The sequence below is a fragment of the Tamandua tetradactyla genome, chromosome 5, assembly GCF_023851605.1.
Source record: "Tamandua tetradactyla isolate mTamTet1 chromosome 5, mTamTet1.pri, whole genome shotgun sequence".
Classification (NCBI taxonomy): domain Eukaryota; kingdom Metazoa; phylum Chordata; class Mammalia; order Pilosa; family Myrmecophagidae; genus Tamandua; species Tamandua tetradactyla.
Window position 1 is genome coordinate 36100220 of NC_135331.1, and position 12540 is coordinate 36112759.

Here is a 12540-nt window from a genome sequence, read left to right on the forward strand (position 1 = left end):
GAATGAAGAAGCCTTAAGATGACTATAGTCCCAGCCTCTGTCTGATGATGAGAACTACTGTGCTGACTCTAACTCAGAGAACTGAGAGATAGGGTAATAATTTTAAGCCATTAATTTTGGGCTGGTTGATTATGAACCAAGATAATTATAACCAAAACAAGGGATGCATGACAACTGAATGCCTTCTGCTACCCCATGAGTGATGACCACAGGCTTTCTATGTCCATTAATCCATCAGCTGCCCATCCTTTACCCTTGGAAGGGTGGCGGATTTACCCTCTGAGTAGACTGATTTTTTTTTTAAAGGGGCTGAAAACAGAAAATCGCCAAGCGCTTTGGAGGATCAGGTGACACAGCTAGGCTGGTAGCTAAATTCCTGAGGCTGGAGATCTGTGTTTAATCCGTCAGGCATATGTACAGAAGTACAGTTTCAAACAACTCAGGCAATGGCTACAGCTTCCTGGCCACCAACCGGATAAATGTATGTGCTGAAACTTGAGACGGTCCATCATAACCCATCCCTACTCTCAGAATAGTAATAAGTATTATCATTATAGTTACTGTGATGGTTAAGTTCTGGTGTCAATTTGGCCGAGTGATTACGCCCAATTGTCTAGTCAGGCAAGCACTGGCCTGACCATCACTGCAAGGATATTTTGCAGCTGGTTGATTAAATCATCAATCAGCTGATTGCATCTGTGGCTGACTATATCGGCGATCAACAAAGGCATGCCCCCACCACCAAGATAATCCAATCAGTTTAAGGCTTTTAAGGAAGAAGAGACTCTTTCACTGCCTCTTCAGCCAGTGAGCCTCTCCTGTGGAGTTCATCCAGACCGTTCATCGGAGCTTCCAGCTTCACAGCCTGCCTTACAGATTTTGGACTCTTCCATTCCCACAGTTGTGTGAGAAACCTTTATAAGTCTCATATTTACAGATCTCTCCTCTTGGTTCTGTTCTTCTAGAGAACCCTGACTGATAGTTACCATTTATTAGGCTTTACCATGGGCCATAAACCTACATTATCTAGCTTCACCGAGCTAGGTAATTTGGTTTCTTATTGTCATCCCATAAAATTGGTATTTTTATCCATTTATTCCCATTTTACAGATGAGGCAAGCTGAGGCCCAGAGAAGTAGTCTCTTGCCCAAACCGCAGGACTTGTTTAGTCATGGAACCAGGATGTGAACTTACTTCTCTCTGACTCCAATTATGTGTAACAATAGTACCAAGCAATGTAGAGATTACAAGGTTTCCACATACAGCAAGTGAAGGAATCCAAAGAGATGACACATCGCCCAAGCAGGATAGTGGATAAGCCAGGACATCAGGGATGTTTGACTCACTGCTCCAAGACACCCCAAGAAAGTTTAAAACAAGGCTCTAGTTCTACATAATTTTTTGCCAAAATCAGAGCAGTCATTTTGGAGGGCAACCGTGGTATTTATCAAAAAGTTAATACACCCACCTATCACCCCAGCAATTCTCCTTTTCATTGTGAATCCAAACACCCATGCAGTTGCACAGAGGTATGCATAGGAATCCCCACTGCTGCCGAAGGGCTTGCCTAAAGGGAAATGTGCAAAGGACAGCGTGCTCTGGAATACAGGCAGCTAACACAATGGGACAGAACTGTGTATATTCACACTAAAAAGCCCCCAATGCAATTCCTTAAAGTACATTTTAGAACAACCCACTCAGAGTGGTACTTTTTATATATCTTTAAGACTCTACATTTAAATATAAACATTTATACAAACAAATTTATAGATAAAGGTCTGGAAGACTATGCTCCAAATGGAAAATGGTAGCAATGTCTTTAGGGAAGAAGCAAATTTTGGACATGTGAAAGGGGATTTTTGCAGTCTAATGAGAAATTTTGATTTTCTAAAACCTATTCATGTAGTACTCTATTTTTTGTTTTGTTTTTTTTCCCCAGATCAAATTGGGGAAGGTGAAATGGAAGTGGATTCTGAAACTTGTGTTTCAGAGGTCAAAACCCAATCCCATTACTTCGGGCAGCAGCGGGGAGCTGGGGGAAAGGGGTAGGTTTGGGGCTGGAAAAGAAATTATTTCTTTCTTCCTCATTCCTCCCTTCATTTTTTTTTATTGTTTCCCCAAGCAGTTGTGTGAATACCCAGGGTCTTCATGGGTGGATGGGCTTCGTCAAAGATGTGAATGCCTAGAGACAGACATAATTTTTGCATGTGTGTGTGGGAGGGGGTGCTGGGGGATCCACAGCTGTCATTACATTTTCAAGGGACAGTACTACATATGACAGACTGAGTTGGAGATAGATAAATGATTGTTGAATGAAATTATGAATGAAAGGAGTTTCCAACCCCCAAAGGCCTATCTGCAATCCCACTGCAGCCTCAAGACAAGAAGACAGCTGCCTGGTATGGAGGGCTCAGTACGTACCAGCACCACCACCACCATCACCCAGTAACCCCACCCAATAAACCTGTGAAGTTTTAACTTCCACATTTTACAGATGAGAAAATGAAGATTCAACACACAGCTGGTAAACTGTCATAGACTCCAAAACCCATGCTCTAAACCACTGGAGTCACTACCTTTCCAAAGCATCACAAGTCACTGTGAGATGTAATTTGTGCAAAGGGGTGTGGGCAAAACACTTTACTCAGTAAAGACACAAAACAGTTCTGGGTCTGATTATTCCCTTATGCATTTGGGGGATTCTGTTGTGCCCTACAGAGACCTCTTCTCCAGCCTTTGCTTATTGCTGATTTTTATGGGTTGAACTGTGTCCTCCCAAAATATATTTTGAGGTTCTAATCTCCAGTATATGTAAATGTGACCATATACTGAAATCGGGTTATTACAGATAGAATTAGGCAAGTTAAAATGAGTTAGGGTGAGCCCTTAATCCAGTACGAATGGTATCTTTATAAGATGAAATTTGAACATAGAGGGAAGGACGTTTCATGATGAATGAGGCAAGGAGCACCACAGACTGCCAGGAAGTCAGCGCCAGAAGCCAGGAGAGACGCATGGAACAGATTCTTCCCAGCAGACCTAAGAGGGAGCAGGGCCCTGCCAGCTCATCAATTTTGGACTTCCAGCCTCCAGGATTGTGAGACAAATTTCTGTGTTTTAAGCCTCCCAGTTGCTGATAATCTTTTGCAGCAGCCTTGGCAAACTAAGACGCCAGTCCACCTGACACAATTCAATATGGAAAAAAGAAATCTCTTCACGCTGTAAAGTAAGGCACAGACAAATAAGCCCCTGTTCACTTTATTCAAATAACCTTTTTTTTTCCTCTGTGAAACAAGCTCAGTAGAACCAAGGAGGAATCAAAGAAAGCCTCATATATTAAATTCTTTTTAAATAGATTCTTTGAATTCAAAGTGAGGGTCAATGGGAGAGGCACGGGTTGTGGGCTTTGTCCCAGCAAACAAAGCCTCCAAGGCAGCCCTGCAAATGAAGGAGGACAGCAAATCTTAAAAAAGTTCTTGAGGGGAAAAATATAAAATATCTAAGTTTCAAAAGTCGGACTACTTCTACACTCTTCACTCCCTACCCCAGAGTGTCTAAGGATAGAAGAGTTTCAAGGTAAGTTTCCGATGATTCAGTTTTTGCAAACATATGCAAATACATTCTTCATTAGCAGCCCCATTTTGGCAATTAATAGCAAGCAATATGCTTGGATTAGAGGTCCGATTTCCACTCGAATGCAAAAGTTTCTTCTCATCTTGGCAACAGAGCGCCACTTGCAGAGATCTGAAAAGAGAAAAGACTGTGTTAGGTCCGGAGTAATGATTCTGAAATAGATCTTTTATATTTATATGTGTGATTATAGAACATGTGGCCTGCATCCATCCACGTAAGCATGTGAGGCTTTATATATGCATCCCAGATGGCCAGAGAGAATTTAAATTTAAAAATGTTTCTCTGTTCTTACCCACATATCAGCCTGCACCCACCTGAACTCAAAGTACCCTCTTCTGATCTATTAAGAGTAAACTGCAGGGATTATGTGATAAATTCCAATGTCTAAAAAGAGTAGGGAAAATATCTGTGCAGGGGGTTCTGACCTCTCTGTGGGTGCCCTGCAATTTCCTGGAAGGGAGGATGGGGGACATAAGGAAGAGAACTCGGTCCCGGGGGCCTTAAGATCAGTGTTCTAAGTCCACCCTGGGTGCCAACACTTGACAGCTTCTGAGCACTTCCCCTTGGGCCAGCTCACGTCATCTCCTAAGGGGCCTCAGAGGGCAGCAGTGACGAATACCCATTCTCCAGATCCAGACAGGGAACATGGAGACGGAGAAAACTTTAACCCGTGAGTCCTTAAATCTCTGAATTGCCAAATCCAGAATCCCTTGCCCCATTCCTCAGCAACACATGGATGGATAAACAGGCACATAAGATCATTCATTAAAAGCAACCTCGGAAGAGATGAATTTTGGGGGGCTTCAGCCACTTGGTAGCTGTGAGGCCTTGGGCAAGGTGAAGTCTTTCTCTGAGCTTTGGTTTTCTCCTCTGTAAGATGAGGGGGATCACGATGCCTGCCTCAAAGGGATGCTGAGGGTTAAATGAATGACACAGAGTACCTGGGCCAATGCTGAAGGGGTTATTCTTAGAACAGAACTGCTTGTGACTATTATTAGAACTTTAATTGCTTGGGGCCAAACCTGATGCTGTCTATAGAAGCCAGATGGGCAGACAGCATTCATTGCAAAAATGATTCCAGAATCCCCCATCTCAACGGTCTCCCCTGCCCCCTCCCCAATGCCAGGCAATCTAAAGACCTTTTTCTGGTTGATTCAGCAACGTTCTTCCCCCATCCAGGATCCAGAGCTAAGAGACCAGGCCTATAAATACCTCCCCAAGCCTGTCACCATGGAAACGACTGATGGGGCTTGGTCAGCCCACCCCAGTGGACACTTCTCCCCAGGGAGGCTCTGAAAGGACAAGCATTTCAGGAAAGAGCCTCTTAGGTTCAGCAGTGGAAAGGGCTCCCAGCCAAGTCCACAGGCCTACCTGGAAATCATAAGCTTCCTAAGTGGGAGGAGGTGCTGTTCTGGTTCACCTGCTGAAAGACAAAACACAGAAGAAGAGGTCACAGTCAGGTGGAGGGGGGCGGGTATTCTAGGGTCTCACTGACCTGAGTTCACCCCTCAGCATCATAGAGTATGCACTCACTCACTTAGTGGATATTTATTATGCACCTAGTAAGTACCAGGTGCTGGAGATACTGTGAGGAACGTGTCAGAGCCAGGCCTATTCTCATGGAGCTGGCACTCTATTGAGGGAGAGAGCCTGTTAAACCAACAGATACATAAGATAGTACCAAATCTTGGCAATATGTTGGGCCAATGAGGGACTGGCATTTGGGAGTCAGGAAAGTCCTCTACCATGGACTGACAATCAAGCCAAGATCCAAAAGATGAAAATGAGGTCAGCCATGCAATGATCTGGGAGGAAAAGCATTCCAGGCAGAGGGAACAGCAAAGACCTGGGGATGCAGCAAGGAGGCTGGAGATGAGTGAACAAGGGGGATGGTGGAAGAGATGAGGCTGGAGAGGAAGGGGTTAGGTGCAATTTACGGGGCAGTTCTCCTGAGGGTAGGAGGGGTTTACATATGCCATTCATTTGTATTTTTCTCCTAATAGGACATAAAACCTGTTTTGGCTACCTAAACGTCTTGTATATGTCGTATGCTGCAGAAGAGTAGAAACTGGTCCAACCCTTTTGTAAAGCAATTTTAGCCTTGTGGTTCAAGAGCCTTAAAAAGATCTGGATCCTTTTACCCATGGATTCTACTCCTAAAAAAAGCATTCTAAGGAATCATGCAGTGGAGCACCCCTTACCCTGTAGAAGGGAGGTAGAATCAGGAAGATTTCACATCATTCAGGATATGTGAAAAAAATCAGAAATGATCTTAGGGAAGCAGTTAAGTAACTGGTGATATATACATACCACTGAGTACTGTGCACTCAGTCAAATGATAACGATGAAACCCAAAAGATGGACAAATACATAAGAAAGCAAATCAAAGCAGCTCACACATCAGAATTGCAACTAATGCAAAAGGTGGGCAGAAGGGCAATGTGCAAAAATGATAAACGTTCAGAATTGTGGATCATTCCTTTCAATCTCAATTCTGTTTCTATTTGGCTAAAATAAAGTAGAGCTCACTTATTATTTTTTAACATGGGATGCAGGAACAGGCATAGGTGGCTGAAGATTTCACAGGTAGTGTCCTGGGAAATGTCACAGTGGAGGGGAACATTCCTGCTGGAGAGCTCACTAATTTTGACACCATTTTATCACAGTTGCAAGAGATGAGGAAAAACCACATGCAGGGTCTCTGATCAATACCCTGCCCAATACACTGAGGAATGCTTAAAAACTGGTCCCCAGGCTCTCAAGGTTCATTCATTCAGTAACTAAACTGGGAACTGGCAGAGGGTGGCCTCCCCTTTATTTAAACACAACCCACACGTGATCTAAAACCATTAACTCAAGCACCACCACTTCATACTTCACTTTAAAGGGGGTTATTTAAGACCAAAAGGAGGACCGCTGTGTTGGTGAAGGGACAGTCCTTCCTGACACGGAGCGTTGGCACCTCCTATGGCCACACCCGGGAAGTTTGATGGCCCAGCGTGGCCATGCACGGGGAAGGTGGCATGAAGACGTGTCTACATCTGCACACATACACACATTACATGTCCTGTCTCCCCAACCCCAAGCTTTTCATTTTGGGGGTAACTAATGAAAATTTTGCACTGGGTAGTGCTTTGGAACTACTGTTCTAAATAAAACTGCATTTAAGATCAAAAGTTTGACAGAAAGTTCCATAAAGCCCCTTCTAATTGCTTTCAGGATGAAGGAAGCGCTCACGCTAAAGGGCTGGTGAAGTGCGGCCAGACCTCTATCAGACACTTCGACCACCTGGCCCAAGCCCCCTCTTTAGGGTGGGGAAACTGTCAACCAGATTGGAGAAGTGACGCGCCCAAGGGCATACAGCAAGCTAGTGACACGGCCAAGATAACCAGAATTCAGAATTCCTGTGGGGATTTCAAACCTGAAAATATCCTTTCAGATTGGCTGGTGTTTTGTAGTCCCCTTTTAAGACCTAGGGAAGAGAAAAGAAATATCACTATCATGGAAATGATAAAAAAATACATAAAATTTAGTCCATATCCCCCCCCCCCCGCCCCATATCCACCCATCCACCCAACAACTATGTATTGGGCTCCTGTTATTCCAGGCATTATTCCAAGACAAATTAAATTCCTACAGCCAGACAATACACAAGTAACAAGAAACACGAGTAAGCAAGAAACACATCAAGGCATGGGAAGCACTATGAAGAAAGGAAAACAAAGACTTATGATTAGGAGTCGCCAATGCACTTCTTTTGATTGGGTGGTCTTTCAGAAGGGCTCTGGGAACAGGTGACCTTTAAGCTGAGTCCTGAACGACAAGGAAAATCAGCTAGGCTAAGCTCTGAAGGAAAAGCCTTCCAGGCCGGCTAAAAGCCATGGGAAAGCCTCTCAGTCAGGAACTAGAATATTCTGAATCTTTCCACTGTCTCTTAGCATGGAAGGCACCATATAGATCAGTGCTGTCCCACAGAAGTACGTGAGCCACACATGCAATTCTTCAACTTTATACTAGCAATCTTTAAGAAGATACAAACAAATTTTATTAATGTATTTTATTTAACCTGATATACCTAAAATATTATTTCAACCTGTAATTGATTAAGGAGATACTGTATAGACTTCTTTTTTGTCCTAAGACTTCAAAACCCAGTGTGCTTACCACATCAATATTAGGGGTCATTAATAGGAGGGGAGGATAAGGGGTGGGGGTGGGGGTTTGGTTCTCTTTTTTAATGTCTATTTGTTATTTTTCTTTTTGGAATAATGGAAATGTTCTAAAATTGATTGTAATGATGACTGCACAACTAGGTGATGACACTGTATGCTTTGGATGGATTATATGGTATGTGAACATATCTTAATAAACTGCAGTTAAAAAGAAAAAATCCAGGGCAGTGAAATAGTGGCTCAGTGGCAGAGTTCTCGCCTGCCATGCTGGAGACCTGAGTTCGATTCTGGGAACCTGCCCATGCAAAAAAAAAAAAAAAAAAAAATCCAGTGTGCATTTTACACTTAGAGCATATCCCAATTTGGACTAGTGACATTTCATGGGTTGAGGGCCACATGTGGCTAGTGGCTACTGACATGGACAGCGCAGATACAATTTCATGGGCGCTGCTTTAGCTGCACCCCAGGATCCTAGAAACACATGGTACAGAATACAAAGAAACACACATACACGCGTACAGACACAGACACACTCGCACACAGACACACACAGGTATGCTCACACACAGACATTCACACACAACGGGTTTCCAACGAGGGGCCTTGCCTTCTTAGTAACAGCAAAACAAACTATAAAGACAAAACTTCCTGGGAAGAAACATCTTTGGAAGAACACAAATTTTCTGGAGATATCTTTCACTTAAAGACAACAAAGCAAAAAGCTTCAATTCTGATCCTAACCATCCATGGGCATCAGAATTATTTATTTTTTATGACCTTACTCTGGGCGTTTCTGACCCAGCAGTAACTTTAAAGGCCTCTAACTTTAAAGAAATTCCAGAAAAGCTGCTGCTGGCTAAGAACCACTGGGTAAGAGCCTCTAAGGTAAGTCCAGCCTGGTGTCCCTCATGCCCCAACGTGCCCCAGCTACTGTTTCCGAGAAGCACACGGAGGCTGGATTTCAAGATCATTACCTTCTTCTCTTTAACCCAGCTCTTCTTTAAATTGTGAAATATATGTATAGAAAAGTGTGCAAACATATAAATAGAGCTTAAAGACTAATAACAAAGGGAGCCCTGTGTAATGACAGCCCCGTGATGCTGTATCTACATTGGATTGCTGAGTATTTCCGTTAAATAAATGTTTGCAAAATCAGCAGACATGGGGGTGGGGGGAGCAGGGAGGGAAGAAGGAACTACTGAAACCCACAGATGAGTTCATACGTCAATTGCAAGGGCAGAGTCCCCAAGGCTCAGGGCTGGTAAATTATCTTTGTTAAAGAGAGCAAGCGTTGGGGCTGGTGCTAAAGACTTGTTAGCACCAACTAGAAACTTTCTTCTTTAGTCAACTGAAGAATGAAAGCAGAATGAGAGAGGAATGACCTTTCTCCCTTTGTGATTCAATACAAGAACTGCTTACTTTCTAACACCTGCACGTGTTCTGAAACGCTGAGCGGAAGTTTCAATTAATTTTTTTTTTGTTTTTTTTTTTTAACATGGGCAGGCACCGGGAATCGAACCCGGGTCCTCTGGCATGGCAGGCGAGCATTCTTGCCTGCTGAGCCACCGTGGCCCGCCCTTCAATTAAGATTTTGGTCTTGATGTAGAGGTTGAGGGAGCTCTACTGCAGGTCCTGATCTCATTTTCAAGTATTTTAACTTAGTGCCTCTAAAGAAATCAGGACACAGCACCCAAAGCATAAGCTAGAAGCTATGACAGGAGCATGTGATTATGACAGTAAACTTAACTGTTCTTTCAGTGAGTACAAGCCTACGTGAACATTTCAAAAACACCTCATCAAAGTCATTTTCCTTCACCACTAACACCGAGGAGAACAGAAAAGGGATTGAAACTGCCCTAGCCTCAAATCTGTCTGAAAAATCACCACGAAACCTTATAAGGGCAATAGGAGGGACCAGAACTTTATTTATTTAGGCCCAGTCCCAGCAAGGATTTGAAATGCTTTGCAAACAGATGAACAACAACAATAAAAATAGCTGGAGAAGTGCAGTGGAAAAGGGAAAACAGGAGATCAGGAAAGTGAAAAGACAACTATATATCTGATGGCGGACTTCCATCCAGAATATATAAAGAACTCCCACAACTCAACAACAAAGAGGCAAAAACCCAATTAAAAAGTGGGGCAAAGGTTTTGAACAGTCATTTCTCCAAAAAGGACATACAAATGGCTAAAAAGCATGGGAAAAGAGGCTCCGCATCATCAGCCATTACAGAAATACAAACCAAAACCACAATGAGATACCACTTCACACCCACTAGAATGGCTATTATTTTTAAAAAAATGGAAAATAAGTGCTCGATGGAGGCAGAGAAATGGGAATCCTCAGCCATTGTTGGTGGGAATGTAAAGTGGTACAGCTGCTTTGGAGAACATTTTGGCTGTTCCTCAGAAAGTTAAACATAAACATATTATATGATCTGCCAGTCCCACTACTAGGTATATACTCAAAAGAACTGAAAGCAGGGACTTGAATAGATATTAGCACGCCGATGTTCTCCGCAGCATTATTCACAATAGCCAAAAGGTGGAAGCGACCCAAGTGTCCGTCAATAGATGAATGGATAAACAAAATGTGGTATATCCACATGGCGGAATATTTATTCAGCCATAAAAGAAGTGAAGCTTTGATACATGCCACATGACTGAGCCTTGAAGATATCATGTTGAGTGAAATAAGTTAGATATAAAAAGACAAAATTGTATGATTTCTCTTATATGAAATACTTTAAGCAAATCTACAGAGACAGAAAACAGAATAGTGGTTACCAGGGATGGGGGGAAATGAGGAGTTATTGCTTAATGGGTCCAAGTTTGTTTGGGATGACGAAAGTGTTCTGGAAATAGAGAGTGGTGAAAATTATGCAATATTGTCAATGCAGTTAATGTCAAAACTGTTCACTGAAAAAAGGTTAAAATGACTTTGTAGAGTTTACCATAGTAAAAAAAAAAGTTTTTTTTAAAAAAAAAGAGGAGAGAAATGAGATGAAATGACTGCACAAACAGGTCTGATGTTAGATGCCAGAGTGTGAAAGACACACTACCATCTAGCTTTGAGCTTCCTTGCAGCCTAAGTGAAAATGGAAATACAGGCAGTTCTAAGTTTCACAGTGTCCATCAGATAGAAACTAGGAGGCTGCTCAGGAATCAAGAGGCTAAGTGTTTTCTCAGGTAGCCGGAGGCCATGGGCCCTGCTGAAGCCAGGAGCATGTCTCCACGCGCACACGTACTCATCCGGTAGGACTCACCCGGTAGGTGTTGTTGATGACGATGGGGTCAGGATTGCCGTAGTTGGGCGGATTTGCATAGGGGTCATAGCCGAGCCGAGCCAGCATGGGGGCGACCTGGGCCATGTCCCTCACCACGTCCTCGGGGATGTGGCCGATCCACTTGGAGAGCGCTTCCAGGTTCACAGGCTTGATGACCTGGTCTGTAGACCGCTCAATCCTGGGGAGAGAGGACAGGCTGGCCAGGGGACGGGGGCAGACCCAGACAGCACTGGGGGGCTCCCTGCTCACTCATTCGAGGGGCACTGGGAAAGGCTAGGGCTCTCTGGGGCCCGGCCCAGCTCTGCCAACACCAAATGGGAGAGTATGAGCAAGTCACTTTGCTTCCTTATTGCCTCTTCCACACAGGGGGGATGAGAGCATGCGGCAGGGAAGTCGGGAGAAAGGACTAGCCAATGCATAAAGTGGGTGCATGAATCCTGCTTCCCTGAACTCCCTGGGATTTTAAAAATAACTTTTTTATTTATACAACTAACCTGGATATTGTGCCCTTGTAAGGAAATTATAATGCACTAAAAAAAAGCTAGAAATCCCTCTGATCACCATTCTCTGTCCATCAGCTTCCTGCAGGTATATGGTAAAACTTTCTGGAATACACCCCACCCTTTTGATTCTTCTTTTTGTGCCTTGGATAAAATGGTCAAAAGCAGACTCAAGAGCCAGACGCCTGGGTTCAAATGCCAGCTGCACTACCTCTGGCTGTGTGGCCTTCGGTGAGTTATTTCAACTCTCTGAACCTCTGTTTCCTCATCTACAAAATGGGAATAGTTAGTAGTATCTAATTTGTTGAGCTGTTCTGAGGAACCACTGAGGATTACATGAGCTAATACAAGGAAAATGCCTAAGAGAATATATAGTGCATTCTAAGTTCTCAATAACCGTAAGCTATCACACACATACAGAAAGTCTATTGTTACATTTCCAGTTTTTAACACAGAAATTATATGCTAAATGTTTTGTTCTGCAACTTCTTTTTCACTTAACAATACCTTATTCCTTAGCCCAGCTATGTGGCACTGCACAGCATAAAACCACAACAGCTTATTTTTCATCCCCCTAAAGATGGACTTTTAAGTTGTTTCCAATTCTTTGCTGTTACAACAGAACAATCTTCATCTCCAACGTGCATCCTCAACAGGCTTACCAAACCACAGGAATTATGAAGCTCTTGCCAATTATAAATAGAATACCTTATAGGGTGGGGTGTGGGGAATCCAGAAATGGGGGCATATTTCTACATGCTTCCATCCCAACTAAGATGTGACTTGGGGATAAAGAACAGAAACAGAAAAGATGCAACAAAAGGAAGACAAGACTAGGAGTATAAAGAACTGGGAAGGCGAAAGGGTATGAAATGGTGGGAGGAATATCAATTTGTGGTCTGGAGACCCAAATTTAAATCTCAGCTCTATCCATTGTGTCAAAAATCT

At 43.2% G+C, this 12540-nt stretch overlaps 1 protein-coding gene across 4 annotated transcripts in view; it reads right to left on the bottom strand.

The window, feature by feature from the left end:
* Positions 1-2905: 2905 nt before the first annotated feature.
* Positions 2906-12540, bottom strand: part of TPST2 (tyrosylprotein sulfotransferase 2) — a 55039-nt gene continuing 45404 nt past the window's right edge. For all 4 annotated transcript variants that reach the window (XM_077160713.1, XM_077160715.1, XM_077160714.1 and 1 more), the window contains 4 exons: positions 11072-11270; positions 7055-7105; positions 5005-5053; positions 2906-3744 (listed from right to left, as the gene is read on the bottom strand). In XM_077160713.1, coding sequence (XP_077016828.1) covers positions 5012-5053; positions 7055-7105; positions 11072-11270 — 292 coding nt within the window. In that variant the 3' untranslated portion in view covers positions 2906-3744; positions 5005-5011. The remainder of the gene's footprint in view (positions 3745-5004; positions 5054-7054; positions 7106-11071; positions 11271-12540) is intronic.